This window comes from Scyliorhinus canicula, chromosome 8, assembly GCF_902713615.1.
Source record: "Scyliorhinus canicula chromosome 8, sScyCan1.1, whole genome shotgun sequence".
NCBI classification, from domain to species: domain Eukaryota; kingdom Metazoa; phylum Chordata; class Chondrichthyes; order Carcharhiniformes; family Scyliorhinidae; genus Scyliorhinus; species Scyliorhinus canicula.
In genome coordinates, this window is record NC_052153.1 from 94322211 (window position 1) to 94340577 (window position 18367).

General features: G+C 42.9%; 2 protein-coding genes across 13 annotated transcripts in view; both read left to right on the plus strand.

Moving 5' to 3' along the window:
- LOC119970394 (nicotinamide riboside kinase 1-like) overlaps window positions 1-10073 on the plus strand; it is a 55280-nt gene extending 45207 nt beyond the window's left edge. For all 10 annotated transcript variants that reach the window (XM_038804939.1, XM_038804943.1, XM_038804938.1 and 7 more), the window contains 2 exons: window positions 7095-7178; window positions 8271-10073. In XM_038804939.1, the coding sequence (XP_038660867.1) occupies window positions 7095-7178; window positions 8271-8281 (95 nt within the window). In that variant the 3' untranslated portion in view covers window positions 8282-10073. The remainder of the gene's footprint in view (window positions 1-7094; window positions 7179-8270) is intronic.
- Window positions 10074-13013: 2940 nt separating this feature from the next.
- The window catches only part of carnmt1 (carnosine N-methyltransferase 1), a 35952-nt gene continuing 30598 nt past the window's right edge, over window positions 13014-18367 (plus strand). For 2 of the 3 annotated variants that reach the window (XR_005461604.1, XM_038804948.1), the window contains exon 1: window positions 13014-13196. Coding sequence is in view for 2 of the 3 variants with exons in the window: in XM_038804948.1 (XP_038660876.1) it covers window positions 13084-13196 (113 nt within the window). In the remaining variant the exon portion in view is untranslated. Of the gene's footprint in view, window positions 13197-17284; window positions 17463-18367 lie in introns of all 3 variants that reach the window. The other variant, XM_038804949.1, reaches the window with a different exon arrangement.

An 18367-nucleotide genomic window follows, 5' to 3' on the forward strand; every position in this document is an offset into this window, starting at 1 on the left:
AGTGAGTTCTTCCTGGGGGTAACCAATGGGCGTGAAAAGTGTGGACAGGGGCCGGCGAATCATGTTCACATGGTTTGGGGTTGTGGCATGTTGGGAGAGCTTCTGGGAGGCAGTATTTGGGACCTTATCGTGGATGGTGGGGGCCGAGGTGAAGCTGGACACAATGGTGGCAGTCTTTGGGGTCTTGGAGGTGTTGGAGCTGCTGGAGGTCGGATATCCAACCTGGAATTTCAGCCTGACTGGGGTTTCTCTGGTTGGCCAATGCAGAATTCATGGACTTCCACCATAGAAAAACCGGCGCCACACCTGGACCGATTCTTTGACTGCTAAGGGGCTCGAACCGATGCCACATGGAACACAATCGATTCTGATGAGAAACAGTGCAGGATTTGCCGGTTTCGCGATTCACACTCAAAGGCTGACAAGCTGCAGCCGCATATACAGTCTTTACTCCCCACACACACATCCAAACCAACAAGATGGCATCGAGGAGAGCAGCCCCGAAGTTTACTGATGCCGAGCTGGATACCCTCTTGGACGCGGTGGAGGAGCATTAGATGACCTTGTATGCCCAGGAAGGAGGCTGCCAGCTGCCTCCCTTCACTGTGCCTGGGCGCAGGTGACAGAGGCTGAGAGCGCCATGGGGGCCAGCAGTCCGGAGGCCAGCAGTGCCGGACAAAACTGCACAATCTCCTCAGGGCAGCCAGGGTGAATAGGCAGCACTGTGCTTTGGCAGTAACCTGCAACCCACAAACCCAGAACCCTACGTCACCCCACTAAGAGAATGGCTGAACCCCCATCCGCCTCACATGCTGGTACCCATACCAGGTGCCCCGGCCGGGTGTCCTGGAGACTGAGGGCACCAGCTACCCACCCCCTGGCTGCATGCGTCGGACTGTTGTTTTTCTGTTCCTCCCCCCAGTCCCGGTGAAGGCCCGGCACAACTGCCGGGAATGGGAGAAGACGAGAGGTGGTCTGCCGGACCTGCGGCCCCTCACTGTGGCCAAGCAGAGGGCCCTGGACTTGGTTGGCGGTCCGGAGGAACGGGTCGTCTCTGAGGTGGAGCTCGGCAGCGGGTGAGGAAGTGAGGCCCTGCTTAGTTGCAGTTCCCTGTGACACGTGTGCCAGCGCTGACCTCCCTGACCCCCGTAGCACCCTCACCCCCATATCAGCCTCATGCCAACACCACCACCCGTCACCCCACACCCCCACGCCCACCCCCGACAACCCCACCCACACGCCAACCCCCGCTGGCCTGTGGTCTAATCATACATTCTGTCTTGTGTCTTGCAGGACCTGCTGGTGTAGGGGCGGGTCCATCTGGCGTCCCCGCCCCCAGCGAGTGCCAACAGCCGGGGCCCCCCTGTGAGCCGGGCAGTGATGCTGAGAGCAGCTTGGACACCAGTCCTTCACCCAAAACTCCGGGGATCCTAGAGCTCGGGTCGGAGAATGACACAGATTTCCCATGACAGCTATCTCCAACACCCACCACCATCCCAGAGACACTCACTTCAGGTTGGGCATGTTAGTGAAGAGGCTCCTGGGACACTACCTGTTGAGCACCACACAGCTGCTCCGGTACATCAGGTAGAGGTAGGAGCACCCGAGGAGGTGGATGGTTGGAGGGCGAGCTGACCCCAGGGACTCGCTATCGTCAAGGTGGGTCTTGAGCTTCTGGAACAAACAGTCCCATCATAGTGGAGATGCAGTCGCAGAGCCAGGGACTACATGAGGGGCTGTCGTCGAGCATCCAGTACCTGCAGGTTCAGTTGGAGGAGTCCAACTGCTTGCAGGAGCAGGAGGTGGTGCAGACCATGTGTGCCACCCAGGCCAACACCGCAAGGGTGGCATTCGTGGTGGAGGCATTGGGGGTGATGATTTTGGCTATGGATCAACAAGGCCAAGGCCTGGGGCGTTCTGTGCAGGCGCTGGCCGAGGCCCAGGACAGGGTTGTCGCCTCACAAGTGACCATGTCCCTGAGCCACCTGGAAATTGTAGCGCTCTTGAGCGTGGCCCAGTCACAGCAGGCCATGGCTGGGAACGTTGGTATCATTGCCCAGGCGCCAGTCAATGTGGCACAGACACAGTGAGAGGTAGCCCAGTCCCAGAGGAAGATGGCGCAGTCACTGGCTGATGTGACACAGCCCCAGAAGGTGGTGGCACAGCCAATGGGTGATGTAGCGCTGTCCCAGACAGAGATGGACCACTCCCTATGCTACATGGCCACCAGCATGCAGACCCTGGTCGAAATCAGAGCGAGCCTCGAGGACTGGCAGCTCTAGGTGACAGGGCAACTTCGGGAGATAGCTCCCCTTGCACCCCCGTCCCATGGAGTAGCCTGGGGGCCATCGGGCACTCCTGGGAGGAGGTGATGGGGCCTTGCCGGTGACGCCCAATGGGGAGGCACCGGAACGCTGCAGCACCTCGGACTCTTCCACCCTCTCCCCCTCCTGTCCCTGCCGCATCTGGTGAGCAGTGAAGCAGGCAGAACGGGATGGCACCATGCCACCCGGGACACCCGAGCAACAGCTGGGCCTATCCATGCCCGGTCACCCCAGAAGACGCCCGCCAACGGGGACCCAGGTCGCAGGCAGGAATCACATCAGGCCGTCTCCATTCCTGCTGTACCATCTGGGGAACCACCTAGATGTAGCATTAGGGCCCATAAGGTCAGGAAGTTAGACACCATTTAAGTTGGCATAGGTGCAGGGCACAGTTTACTTATAGGGGCTATGGTACAAATCTGTATATATTCTCTCACATTAAACACCTGTTGCCACCTTTACAACTGCCTCAGTGCTCTGTCTGATGGGTGTGAGGGGTGGTTGGTCAGGTCTGGCTGGGGGAGATGTGTGGGGGGGATGGGCGGACCCTGAGAGGCCCGGGCTCCCCTCCTGCCTCCTGATCGTCCCTCCCATCCCAGGGATCCAATGGGACCATGTGGTGGAATGGCTAGTTTACATGCAGAGATCACCCAGGTGGACGATGGACAGTGCTACTGTGGGCAGGAATCAGCGGTTATGACGTTTCTGCCTTGCTTCCAACGTTCTCCCAACAAAATCACTGTCAGGCTTCTCTGGGTTTGTTTGAAAGCGTCTGCTGGTTTTCCTTTGAAACCTCCCACTGGTTTCCTTTTGAAACCCCTTTCTGGTTTTCTTTAAAAGCTCTTGCAAGTTTTCTTTCGAAACTGTTTGCTGGTTTTCCTTTGAAAATTCTCTTTTGCTTGTCGATTTCCGACATGAAAGTTGTGTATTGTTTCACTCTCTTGCTTCTATCTTTTAAAAATATTTTTATTCTCCTTATTTTCCATTTTTTCATCAAATATACAACCAACAATAACAAGTACAATAGCAATCCCCCGACCAACATCCCCTTCAACATACAAACCCAAACCTCACCCCTACATCCCAAATACAAAATAAAAAAGCCCAAAAGCGTTCAATTATCTTATCGTAGCTTTTCCTGTCATCCTCCAAGGCAAACTGTAGCGTGTTATATAAGTTAATTGCTGGGGACCAGCTACAGTCATCAGTAGGGCTATTTTCCTCTGATCCGAAGCCTCCTAGAGACCCTGGGTCTCCAGATAAAAAGTAAGTTGCTGCTTAAAGCATTCCATTTGGCATGTACATGACCAGTCGTGCAGAGTGGGCCGGGAATCCTGAGTGCCTCCATCTCGCTTCACCTGGTTGTCTCGAGTTTCGCAGCCGACCTGTTTCCTGTCGAGCTTCCGATGTCCTTGTCGATTTTTTTTATTGTATCTAGTTTTTCCTAACTACACTCGTTTGACACTCACTCCGTGATACCATGGTAATGTTTTCTGTAAGCACGGATGGCGATGTCTTTGTTGTTAAAGTGATCAGAGAACATATGGCTTTGTAAATGAACAGAACTGTTTTTTAACTAATTAAAATAATAAAGGGTTTCTATAATGTCAAATATGATTGCAGTTGGATTCTATGGCTAAATACAAATAACTATGATTAAGTCGTATTAATGACTATTGACTAGGAGCGACTCGGTATGAGACGGGTCTCTGCGCCTGTTCTCCATGTTCTGCTTCACATGCGTCTGTGTTCCAGTAACGTTCTCCTGTTGATTCGCCAGCTGTGGTTGGAGGCTAGAATTGTAATCTATGCATGCAGGCACTAATGTTTATATACAATTTGGTTATTATATTATATACACAGATGATAGTTCACATATCATCACACACCTTACCCTCATCATACATCACCCTACCGATCTCCATTGCCGCTGCCTGCTTCCTCAACTGATGGGGCAGCATCCTTGATGCCTTCTGCCCGTACTTATAAACTGCCCCCCTTGGCCCACTGCAACTTATTTCCTAAATTGAAAAAAATCAAATGAATCTTTAGAAATTGATGCGTATGTCTGCATGTTTTAAAACTCTAATATAAGAAATCAGAGTAGTAAAGAGTAAATTTAGACGATCATAATTCTAACCACAGCTGTAAATGTTACGATGAACAGAAACTTGGGTCGGGCTTTCATGAAGGAGACTGGAAGTGAGAGTCAAGAAAGTTCCTGACTCTAAAACATCTCCATGAAGGAATCCCTTCTCACGATGTTTTCATTCCAGGATAGTGGAACGGGATGTAGTCAGGCCCTCTTGGCTCCGGGGGCAGGCTCAAGGCTGAAATGGAGACAGATAGATGGAAGGCCTGCAGGCTAGTCGGCCCGCTTCCATTTTCTGGGACATAGACCCAGTTATTATCAAGACTGTCAAGCCCCTACCCTCATCATCAACCTCCCCCCCGCCTCCATTCCTCACTGGCCACCTCCCCACCATGCTTCTTCCGTGTCCCTTCATATCTCCTGCACCCCCTCAGGCCCCTTTCATGTCCCTGCATATTCCTGGCCATCATCGGGGCAGCACGGTAGCATTGTGGAAAGCACAATTGCTTCACAGCTCCAGGGTCCCAGGTTTGATTCCGGCTTGGGTCACTGTCTGTGCAGAGTCTGCACATCCGCCCCGTGTGTGCGTGTGTTTCCTCTGGGTGCTCCGGTTTCCTCTCACAGTCCAAAGATGTGCAGGTTAGGTGGATTGGCCATGATAAATTGCCCTTAGTGTCCAAAATTGCCCTTAGTGTTGGGTGGGGTTATTGGGTTATGGGGATACGGTGAAGGTGTCGACCTTGGGTAGGGGGGTGCTCTTTCCAAGAGCTGGTGCAGACTCGATGGGTCGAATAGCCTCCTTCTGCACTGTAAATTCTATGATAATCTATGATGTCGCCTGATATTCTCAATGTGTCCCAGTGGTCCCCATGCTCCTCTTATCCTCCATTCACCCCACCTGCATATCTCCTCTTTCCCTTCCATGCCCACCCCTATTATCCAGTATGAGCCTCTAGCAAGTTGTGCAAATCTACAAAATCATTCTGAAACTAATATCTGAAGCAGAGCCTTTTTTTCAAAAAAGGTCCGTTTCAAATTTTTAACTCAGAGTATGAATCAATCACAGTCATTCATAGTGTCAATACCAGAAGCTTTTTTCCACTTCACACCTTTTAATCTTATGTGAATAAATACAGAAACCACATCGGGAAAAACAAGTGTCTGCTTCTGTTCATACAATTGCCAGATGGTCTCGTTATGAATGCTTGGCCGAGCTCCAAGACTGCCCAGTCCAGTGCACTCAGCTCAGCAGGCAATGTTTATGCGGCCTTCAGAGGAGTACAAGCTTTGTTTGATTGACATCCCTATTATGTTGTAATAGGGTTCTTTTACGTGGCTTTTTATCATTTATTTGCAAAAGATTAATAACTTAAGTGGAGAAAATCTTATGACATTGATGCTATGAATGGCTGTGATTGACTGCCGGCTAATTGGGAAGATAAGAGGGCAGTCTATTACGATGGAAATATTGAATTTTTTTAATGGATGACTTGGGACCAGGTCTACTCATGATTTACAACTCCCTGAGAGGCCGTAAATCACAGTGACTTACAGAAAATGTCCAAGTGCACCCAAATTTGAGGGAGGGTGGTGGTGGTGTTGGTGGTTTGATGTGCCTGCTCCGATAATAGAGTCAACAAGAGCCGGAGGTCTGCATGTGGGCTGGCTACCTGCACCCTGTGATGATATGCATAAGAAATCTTGTATATAATAATGTACATAACGTCTGACCACCAGGTGGCAGTGTAAACCTACCATGTGGGGCGGTTGGGAGTAAGTCGTGTTGGTGGATAGACGTATTTTTCAGTAGCTCGAGGATCGTTAGTTAGTTTTAGTAGTTTGTTTATATTCATTCTAGTTATCTTTACCATGTAGTTGTTTTAGAACATAGAACAGTACAGCACAGAACAGGCCATTCGGCCCTCGATGTTGTGCCGAGCAATGATCACCCTACTCAAACCCACGTATCCACCCTATACCCGTAACCCAACAACCCCCCCCCCCCCCCCTTAACCTTACTATTAGGACACTACGGGCAATTTAGCATGGCCAATCCACCTAACCCGCTCATCTTTGGACTGTGGGAGGAAACCGGAGTACCCGGACAAAACCCACGCACACACGGGGAGGACGTGCAGACTTCACACAGACAGTGACCCAGCCGGGAATCGAACCTGGGACCCTGGAGCTGTGAAGCATTTATGATAACCACCATGCTACCGTGCTGCCCCAATTTTATAATTAATTATTTTAACTAGTCAAGAACTAGATGTTCTGTAGTGCATCATTCAGACTGACCAGTCCACAGAACATGACACACCCTTCTCCCACGTCAATGAATTTTGCCAGAGGTGGTAAATGGGGTCGAGGATCCCAGAATCATCTTCCACCCACCCGTATCAGCTGATCTGGTGAAAATCTGGGCCCATAAAATCTTTATTCCGCGCAAACCATTAATGCTTATTTTCTTTTTAATTAATCATAAAATTATTAATTGTAATATATATTTAAACCTAGCTGGTAAATTCATGTGTTGATAGTTAACATTTTCAATGCTCCTGGCATTTGTAGTAGTTTGTGCATTTTTCTGTAAGTTAATGCTGACAATAAAGATCACAATGTTTAACTTCACAAAAATACACAGAGCATCAAGTAATTCAGTATATTTTTTGTTTCAGTTTATTTGGATGGAACAAACTCTCCAGATGCGTTGTTTGCACGAGTATATGAAAATATTTTAAAGGAAGTTCAAAAACTCCAAGGTCACGCTTTTTTTTCTTGTGTTCCATGCTTCTGTTTTGATAGAATGAGGAGCCGCAATATTAGCTAAATGGTTTAATCTTAAAATGAGTACAGGAACAGATAGACCCTGGGTTTTGCCCATAGAAGTCTTTGGTGGCAGGGTAAATTGAGAAACCGCTCAGAAAAATACTTCAGATCCTTGGCTTTATAAATAGTGTAGAATACAATAACAAGGAAGTTATACTAAACCTTTATTAAATCATTGGATAGGCACCTGCTGAAATATTGAGTCCAATTCTGGTAACCACGCATTAGGAAGGATTTCAATGCCTTGGACTAGGCACAGAAGAGGTTTATGGAATGATAGCCGGGATGTGAGACTTAATTAATTAATTAATGATCTTTAGACGAGAGAAGCTGTTTTTTCCCCTCCTAAGTACAGAAGGATAAGGGGAGATTTAATAGAAGCAGTCAAAACAATTAAACATTTTGATAATGTAAATAATGGTTTACAATGGCCGAAAGGTCAGTAACCAGAAAACGCATATATAATTGACAAAAAGCAGAGGCAAGATGAAGAGGATTCTTTTTACACAATGTTATTATGATCTAGAATGCACTGTCTGAAAGGGCAGTGGAATAATTCAGTCATGATTACTGATAACTTTCGCAAGAAAATTGGAGTAATGCTTAAGAGGGAAACATTTGCAGAATTCCAGGGAGAGGGCAGAGGAATTGCAATAATTAAATAGCTCTTTCAAAGAGCTCGCATCGGCACAATGGCCTGAATTTCTCTGTGAATTAAGAAGGCAAACAACCTCCACTTTTAGAAAGTGACCTTCTCTTCCATACAAGTGGAATTAGGAATGATTTAACGAATGTGTTTGCGCCACACTTATGGTTTTTCAAACAATTCCTGCATGGGTGCTCTGACCAACATTCTGCCAATTTTAACATTAATAAGCCTTTACTCCAAATGAACATTAGTTTACACCTATTTAACCAGCTTGCTTTTATCATTATGCCATACCACATAATAGAAAGTTACTGATTTGTGAGTTGAAAACAGCTTTCTTTCATTGACTGTATCATAATGATTGGCTTTTTTATAGATTGTTGCTGACTAACTGACACCTCTGAAATAGGATATTGGAAAATTGAAGATTCTGGTGAACAAATGACTTGCAGCACCGAGCTATCTATGACTGAAGGCGATTTGGTGAAAATCCAGAGATTCTATTGGAATTTGCATAAACCAAGCCTTTGAATAATCCATGCATTCAAGATTTTGCATTTGAACATTTCCTGCCCTCAAAATTTCACATCCTGTTATTATTACAACATTTGAGTGATGCTTTAGTTTATTTCCTAATGTCAACATTAATCATGGGAATTCTCTATTTACCTATAATAAGTAATAGTCTGTCATATTTCTGCAGTTTCCTCCAGCAAATCGGATTGTGGTAGCTGCTCTGCTCATCTTGCAACCAACTACCTTTTTGTGGCACATGTTTGAAAGTGCTTTCTCTTGCTTCAGCCTGTGGCCAGGATTTTCCAGCACCACCAGTGGTGCATATCGTTGCTGGCAGCGCTGGAAAATCCCAGCCAATGTCGAGGAACTAAACACAAGTTCAGCGATTCAACAACATATTTTGTGCTTTTTTCGCACCTCACATAATTAAAATTTTAAAAACTGATTCTTCTTTTAATTTCTGATTTTCTGCAACAGTTTTTGCAGTCTGTAGTCACACTTCTAGTATTCACCTGTTGCTGCAATTTTGTCCTATTCAGAATTTCCAAGCATGACTCTCAAATTTCTTGGTTCCCCAATGAGACTCCACGGTCCTGCCCTTTTCAAAATGTCTTTGTCACATTGTCAGAAGTTCCAACCGTCTGCATGACTATCTCCATCAAAACCTCCTTGTTTTCCAGTCCTACCTCTCTTTATACAACTATATTTCCCTTATTCATGCTCCAATAATGCTGTGAATTATGATATCTTGCTTCTTAATTGTTGTGGCATAGCTTTACTGCAACCACAAGCAAATTATTGCACCTTTTGAATAAATGTGGTGTCTCTGTTTTATTTTTAAGTGTCTAGCCATTTACAACTTTCATTATCATCTCCGCTGTGAGACTTTTTTTCCAACTACCATCGCTTTGCCCATACACAGCCCGAGTATTGATGACCCTGTCCTACCTCCCATCCTTCCCATACCCTACATTCAAATTTGAAGCTATCTTTCATATTCTTATTTTCATGCAATGCACACGCATTACTCAATTTGCTTTCTTCCTGCTACATCAGACCTATGTCTTTCCTATTACTAGTCTGTATCATTTTTCATGCTAAAGGGCCCTGCCTCTTGGGCTATCCTAATCCCACTTTCATTTATTTTCCCACCCCGCTCCCCCACCTTCTCATTAGGTATTCTACTGCAGTGCTACCACAACCTGTCTCTAGCTTCCATCTCAGCCCTACTCTTAGATCGTTTTCTCAGATTGCATTTGGCCTAACACCTTGCAAATTTCACTGTCAATTCTTCATCTTTCCTCTGTCATTATGTTCCAACTTTAATCTAACATTTTATTCCAATACTACTCTTTGTCTCATCCTCGAAACTTCTAGCTCAATCCTCATCCATATCTAATTTTCTCTTCTTCCATCATGCTTTACACCTCTTCGACATCCCAGTCCCACTCCTCAATTCTTCAATATCCACCCCAACACATCCCAGATATAATCTTTCAATTTTATATTCCAAGTTGGGCTTTATCTCAACCAACCATCTAAGAACAAGAACAAAGAAAATTACAGCACAGGAACAGGCCCTTCGGCCCTCCCAGCCTGCGCCGATCCAGATCCTTTATCTAAATCTGTCTCCTATTTTCCAAGGTCTACTTCCCTTTGTTCCCACCCGTTCATATACCCGTCTAGATGGCTCTTAAATGATGCTATCGTGCCCGCCTCTACCACCTCCGCTGGTAAAGCGTTCCAGGCACCCACCACTCTCTGCGTAAAAAACTTTCCATGCACATCTCCCTTAAACTTTCCCCCTCTCACTTTGAAATCGTGATCCCTTGTAACTGACACCCCCACTCTTGGAAAAAGCTTGTTGCTATCCACCCTGTCCATACTCTCATAATTTTGTAGACCTCAATCAGGTCCCCCCTCAACCTCCGTCTTTCCAATGAAAACAATCCTAATGTACTCAACCTTTCTTCAACTAGACCCCATCAAGGCCAGTCCAATCTTTCTAATTTCAAGTTTATAAAATAGGCTCACAGAACTCAGAGCTAGATTTTAATAAGCCAAATTCAGAGACTACAAGATATATACTTCCATTTAGCACACATTTCCAGTTCCAACTTTACTTATTGTACTTTGTTCATTACACTGCTATTGCTATGAAACAGTTCATACTTGACACAACATGAAAAATATTATTTCATAATAAAAGGTGGACATAGCATGTTGGAGTAATGTCTCATTGTAATGTGAAAGTTTTTATATTATCCAATAAAATATTAAAATGACTGCATTCTGATTATTATTCAATAAGTACATTGACAGTTTATGTGAGGGGGGAAAAAAAAGCACAAAATATGTTGTTGAATCGCTGAACTTGTATTTAGTTCCTCGACAGTGTCTTAGGATTTTCCAGCGCTGCCAGCGACGATATGCACCACTGGTGGTGCTGGAAAATCCTGGCCACAGGCTGAAGCAAGAGAAAGCACTTTCAAACATGTGGCCACGAAAAGATTGTTGGTTGCAAGATGAGCAGAGCAGCTACCACAATCCCATTTGCTGGAGGAAACTTCAGAAATATGACAGACTATTACTTATAGGTAAATAGAGAATTCCCATGATTAATGTTGACATTAGGAAATAAACTAAAGCATCACTCAAATGTTGTGATAATAACAGGATGTGAAATTTTGAGGGCAGGAAATGTTCAAATGTAAAATCTTGAATAAAAAAATAATTTTTAAAAACAAATTATTCTTTGAACTGCTAGCTATAAACTGCGATAACAGCAGTAAGAAAAAATAAATAATGAATGACACATCATGTCTTCAGTTTGTCATCTGTGCTTCATATCCAATTCATTATTTTTTGAATTTCATTTATTGTTGTTACATAGGCAGATATGGTCACTAGTGTAATAAATGCCAAGTTAATCTGTTGGGTTAGTTGGGAGCTATATACCTGCTATGACACTAGCACAGCTTTTACTCTTCAAATAGTGGCCCAAGAGGTGGAATTTTATGCCGTGATGGTCTGACTGGGTGCATTCCAGAAGCAGGAAGAGATGGGGCAGGGTCATAAAATTGGATAGCGGGGGTGCTGTACCCATCACTGGTACTGTGGGCTTCGGGCAGCTCGCCATCCTTGGGCTAATTGAGGCCCTTAAGTGGAAAATTAATGCCCTGTTTCTATCTTCCTGCTGCTTGCTATTTTACCATCGGAGGGGGTGCCCAGCCCCATGGCGAAGGCACCAGAATTTACCAGCTGGCGACTTTGCTTGGGGATGAGATGGGGCCCTCCTGCTTGGGCACTCTGTACCCACCTGAGGCCCCACCCCATGCATTTGTTCCTGCTCCTGGTTTCTATTTGCCCCTCACTGGGAATTGCCAGACTGGCCTGGCAAATCCCGCACCCCCTTACCTAGGTGCCTGACTGCAGTCACTATATTTTGTTAGGAAATGAATGTAACCCAACAGTGGCAACCAATCCTGGAGGTGCTACGGGAACCAGAGCTCCGTTGGCCACTTGATTGGGTGGTAGCTCTCGGAAGTGTAACTTACTCACAAATAGGGTGGCAGTATCATCTTGAGTCAATTAACTGTCCAATGGCAGTAAAATCTGCTTGGAACTTCCCCACCAAGCATAGGCAGGCCCACTCTCATCTTTTAAGCTATTGGTGGGGCAACCACCGTGTTGTATTTGGTGTTCGATGTCCAGCAAGGAATCTACCAAGACTTGAGTCTTGTCCAAACCAGGTTCTTTATTGAATCACACGTGGTAAGATAGTGCTCTGTTACAGAGCAAGTTATCATGGAGTTTCTTTGTGCTCCTCTGGAACTACACCTAACACGACTATCCACCTGTACGTCTTATAACCATCTGATCATGACCGGACATGTCCGCACACTCCCATGTAAAATTTCATCCATGATCTAAGTTAACTGACTATTGGTGTAGAATCTCATCTGAAATATTGCAACCAACAATCTAGAATTGTTATATTGGAGTGCTCACCCTGGAATTACTGCACAAAGTTTTCACCACCATTAACAAAATGGCTGCAAGAAGTAGCAGTAAAAATATATAGTTTTGCCACTTGAGTCACAAACCCAACTACTTACATTTATATAACACGTTTAACACATTAAAATATCCTAAGGGACTTTGTGGAGCAGAAACAAAAGGTTTTTTTATTCTTTCACGGGGTGTGGGTGTCACTGGTTTTTCCAGTAAATGTTAGGTCTGCAATGTACTATGAGTGCACGGTGAAGGCAGGTCCGATAGGGACATTAAAACGACAATTAGACTGTTAAATGAAAAATAATTATCAGCGTTCTGGGGAGAAGGCGCTAAGTAAATTGGAGCGCCAGTGTAGACACGATGGGCCGAACAGCCGCCTTCTGGGCTGTGACAATGACGGTGTGTTTATTAAAATCAGTTTTAAAGCGAGAGTATTTGGCAACATTCTTGCGGTTGACACCTGACGTACAGCTGATTGAGCGTTCTGTTCCTAAATCCTCCGGGCCTCCAGGTGTCGCTGTGATGCGAGAATGTGGCTAGTGCGCGCGCGTGCGCGCGCGGTACGGCCGCTCTTTCTGTCGCCGTCTCCTCGGCGCGGTTGTGAGGCAAGGATTTTGTTGGCGGCGGCTTTGCGGAGAAGAGGAAAAGGAGAAAAGATGGAGAACGAGAACAACGAGCACTGCCCCGGGGAGGAACAAGAGAAAGAGGAGGAGGATCGCTTGGAGAAAGAGCACTTCTGGAAAATCATTAATGCTTTTAGATATTATAGGTAAACTGGAAATAAACAGGCGGCCACCCAGTTGAGGGGGTGAGAGGAGGCAGCCCAGGCCTGAGAGGGGGAGGTGGTCAGGGGCTGGCTCTCTTGACAGCAACACACACAAACCTTGGTCTACAATACAATTTACATTTACTCAGCTTCTTTATAATCCAGGCATGTTTGTTCAGAGCTATTTGTATTTATCTGTGGATAAATCCTTCTATTGTAATTCCCAGGGGATGTAAAGGGCTGTGGTGTGTCAAAAATACTGAAGATCTAGACAAACCGTCCCTTGGTTTAAATGTAATCTCTCATTGGCCTACTGCTTTTTCTATCTCTGCTCCCCTCCCACAATGAAACACTGTTAGAAACTTAACCTATTGACCCTTTATCTAAAAGAAACACCCTATTTTGTGGGGATAAGAGGGTGGCAAAGTTTAGGATTATTAGGGAAAAGAAGGAATATCTTTGAAATTCTTCATGCCCCGTACAGATGTACTTATGTTGTGTGTATTATCTACTTCTGTAACATATTTCAGTTCAGTAATTTTAGCAGCTGTAGTTATTGTATTGATCCAGTGATTTTTTTTTGTTATTAAACTTTTTTTGCATGAATATTTAATCAATTCAATGAGTTCTCACACAAAAGAATATGCAATACAAGAGTTTGTGGAATTGGAGTTAATATGCCAGCATGGAAGTGGGGTACCACAGTATTGCAACCTTGGCTATTTCCATCTATGTCATTAATAAAGATTGTAGGTGTAATGTATCCAGGTTTATCGATGATACAAAGCTAGGTGGAATACTTGAGCTATGAGGAAGACACAGCCTGCAAAGGGATGCAGACAAGTTAAGTGAGCAGGCAAGCGGGAACAGATGGGAGTATCATGTGGGGAATTTAGGTTTTCAACTTGGATAAGGATAGAAAAATATTTTTTAAATGGTGAGAAACTATTAAATATTGGTATTCAGAAGAATTGGGATGCCCTTGTACAAGGAACACAACGTTTACTTGCAGTTATTGCAAGCAATTATGAAGGCAAATGTTGAAAATGCAGGTCTTAATTTAAAAGGGAGTTAGTGCAGGATAAGAAAGTCCTGTTGCAATTTTATAGAACTTTGGTGGGGCTGCACCTGGAGTGCTGTGTAGAGTTTTTGTCTCTACCTCTGGAAGTATATACAGGTATTTGTCTACTGTTCATTAGATTAATTCTTGCAATAAAAGGGTTGGTCTTTGAGACGAATGGGTCCATACTGAAGTTTAGAAAAATGACCGGTGATGTCTTTGAAACTGGAAGATTGTGTGTGTGTGTGTCAGATAGATTAGGTGCCGAGAGGCTGTTTCTCCAGGCTAGATCTAGGGGTCATTGTCTCATAAGGGATTGGCCATTGAGGATTGAGATGAGAAATTTGTTAACTCGACAGGTTGCAAATCTTTAGAATTGTCTACCTAGAGCAGTAGCTGGTTAGTCATTGAGTATACTCAAGGTAGAGATGGACAGATTTTTGGACTCAAGGGGAATCGAGGCGGAAAGTGGAATAATGGTCGATGTTTAGCCATGAGCTTAATGAATATCAGAGCAGGCTCATGGAGCTGTATGGTCTAATGCTCTTATTTTTATTCTTGCGTTCCTTCAGAAACTATTACCATTGTTAGTGTTAGTACTCAACATTCATTCTAACTTAGGAGATCCATCTTGGAACTCTCTTGTATATTCAAAATATCTGTGTTTTATAACTGAATTTGATTTTAAAAAAATAAAATAAATAATTTCCACTTGTTTCTTGATTTTTTTTTCAATGCATTTTTCAAGATTCAATTTGATTTCACTTTCTATGCTTTGTAGAGGATCAAAGGGGTAGAAGTAGTGTTTTGAAAGTAAATAATACAGCACTGAATGGCTTGGCTTTCAATCTGTTGTCTTCAATGCCCAGTGTGTATTCTACATATATCATAAATTTCTCAATTTCATTCCTAGACTTTTCCCCTCAAAATTAAGTTACTAAAATATAAGTCTTGCATCAGTTGTGCATGGAACAATTTTATTTTCTACATTGAGTTTCTAGTTAAGACAAATGGCTGTCTGAAACTAGATTTGCTTTTTTGTCCGTTGTAAATAATGGAAATAAGGAAAGGGAAGTGTGTACATATATATAGATTTAGCTTAATTTTAAATGTCCCCAATAAGTTTGCAGATGCAAGAAATCAAACAAATGCTTTTAAAAGTATTAATTATAAAATAGCATTAAACACTAAAATACATCATATTCCATGTGTTTCATCATAATAAGCAGTGATGCCATGTATTTGAAAATAAAAGATCTACGTGAGTAAACCAACTAGCTTCTGCACCCATGCACTTGAAAATAACTTGCAGAAAATTTATAGAGACATTTCGAACTTAAAGGGCAGTATGAAAACATGCGAGGAGTTCAATTCATAATTTTATTCGTTAAACTAACCCGGATAATATTTTGTGAAATGGTGCAACGGTATCTGCTTATTAACTTGTGATGTAATTATATTGAGAATATATTCAAACATTTTTTTTTAAAATTTAGATTACCCAATTATTTTTTCCAATTAAGGGGCAATTTAGCGTGGCCAATCCACCTACTCTGCACATTTTTGGGTTGTGGGGGCGAAACCCACGCAGACAGAATATATTCAAACATAATAAATTTTAAACATTTCCGAATTAAAGCTGAATTCACAGTTCTAGATGTGGATGCTCAACATGTAAGCATATAATTCTGAGTGAATTTGCAATTCTGTTGTGATCAGCCCACTTCCATTGACTGTCTTAGTAAAAGATGAACTACAGATAATAACATGAAAGCACCAATATATAAAATAGTTATATTTTCACTGAACAATACATAGTAGGAAGTTAAATTTGAAAATTGGGATTGGTTTGCACTTTCCAATGCAGCCCTGTATCAATACCCAGCTCCCTTTGGATTATCTTGGGTGTTCAGTTTATCTGGAGGAGATAATGATAGCTAAAATGACAGATTATTGATCACAATTGAAGTGAAGACATATTTTGTGTATGGGGTAATTGTCAGTGGGTGAGTGGCACTGATGAGGAACAAGGCAGTAATTCTTTTGAATAGCGTATCAACAATGCTGAAACAAATTATGCTTAAATTATCTGGCAGCCATAAATTTTAATTACTATGTGTTGAGGTCACTCAATACAGCATTATGTAAGTGGGAAGCTATGTCTCCATGTTCTCAACTTGAACATTGAGATCCCTGAAGGGTTTTGACTTTCCTTCATTGTGCTATTTTCCCTCCTATATCTATGAATAAAAAATCTGCCATGCAGTATACCATTTGATTTATAAAAAAAACACAGATTGTTCCTGTAACTTATAGGTTGAGAGTGGAACTACGTGCAATAGCTTGCTTCAATGTCTAAGTCATAGCCCATGTTTTCAGTTGCTAAAACTTTTAAGTATGGAAGTATGAACTATGCACCAGATTTTTATATTACTTCCGTTATACAATTATTCAAAGTGATGAAATTTATTATTGCAAGATTTGATGTGGCTAGCTACAGAATAAATATCTGAACTATGTTAGTTCTTTATCCAGTAATTCAAGTGAATTATGTATTTGTGAGCATTGGCATAAATGTCAGGTTATAAGGGCATGGCACAATTTTGGAAATTTTAATGAAGGTGGTTGAATGAGACCTGAATGAGCACTCAAACAATAACACCGGGGTGGGTCATATAGTACCTGCCAGTACCTCAATGTCCCAAATTGCTTTACAGTTAGTGAAATACTTTTGAAGTGTAGTCACTGATGTAATGTGAGGAACTCCACTGCAAATTTGTGAAAAGCAAGGTCTTGCATGCACCAATGCAACAAAGATCAGACTACTTGTTTTAGTGATGAGAGTTGAGGTTTGAGTAAACTTACCTGCTCCTCTTCGAAGTAGTGCCACAAGATCTTTTCCATCCACATGAGAGCCAACGGAGCTTCACTTTAATATGCTATCTGTGCAGCACTTGATACTGTAATTGAAGGCCTGCCTTTATTTTGCACTCTAGTCTCTGAAATGGAATTTGAACTTGCAATCTTCTAGGCTGAGGCTTGATAGGGTATGCACTGAAAGGTTGATCCAATGGATGGGGAATCTAGAACATGGACACAGTTTCAGGATAAGGGGACACTTTAGGACCAAGATGATTTGCCATGATTGTATTGAAGGGCAGAACTGGCTGGACGGTCCACTTCTTTTCCTGTGTTCTTCTAAATCAAAGGTGAGAGTGCTACTAATCCACTGTTGATGCAGCACCCCATTAAAAAAAACGATCCAATGAATTCATAGCTCTGTAATTTGCTTCAAATTTAGAGAGACTTAATCTGTGGCTGTAGGTTTAATAAATCTCAGGAAAGCAGCTCCAGGCAGTGATCAACTTTTAAAGTATCATTAGTATTAAAAGCAAAGGACTCATTTCTAGATTTTTTTTTTACAGTGATTAGTTGAGGTTATCTTTTTCAAATTATACTGTTTACCTTTTTTTAAATTTGGTGGTTCTGAGATAAAAATTGTTCACTTTGACTCATTTGGAGGCTATATGTATGTTTTATGTTATTTCATTTATTTGTCTATATTTTCTTGTTTTCTTTCCTTCTATTGTACCCGTACTGTACTGTACAGTATTCAAAATTTGAAGAGCACAGACTATCCAGAAACATTGCATTGGTGTCCTTCATAGGATTTACAAATGTGGTACTTCAGTAAGCATATTTTTGGGTGCTGTTCTTGTGTCCAGTCATTAAAAGACACATCCCTTGCTTTGACAGAGTAATCCAGACTCAATTTAGCTCCGTTCTCTCCACAGATGCTGTCAGATCTGCTGAGATTGTGCAACATTTTCTGTTTTTGATTTTTTTTTAAAACACAATCTGTTTTAAGCATTTTGAATAAATTCCTGCTGCTTTTCTGGCAAATTATAATTATTTTAGTTAAATAGTATTCTCAAATGTTGCTAGCAGTCCTTTGGTCTATTACGCAAGCTTTATTGGCAATTTAATTTTTTTGGGTAAAGATAATTGGCATTAATATCAATGTAATATGATTGCTGTAAATTTTATAGATATTTGAATGATGGACTCCCACACTTTGGTATAGGTTTCTAGGCTATAAGATGAAATATTGCAG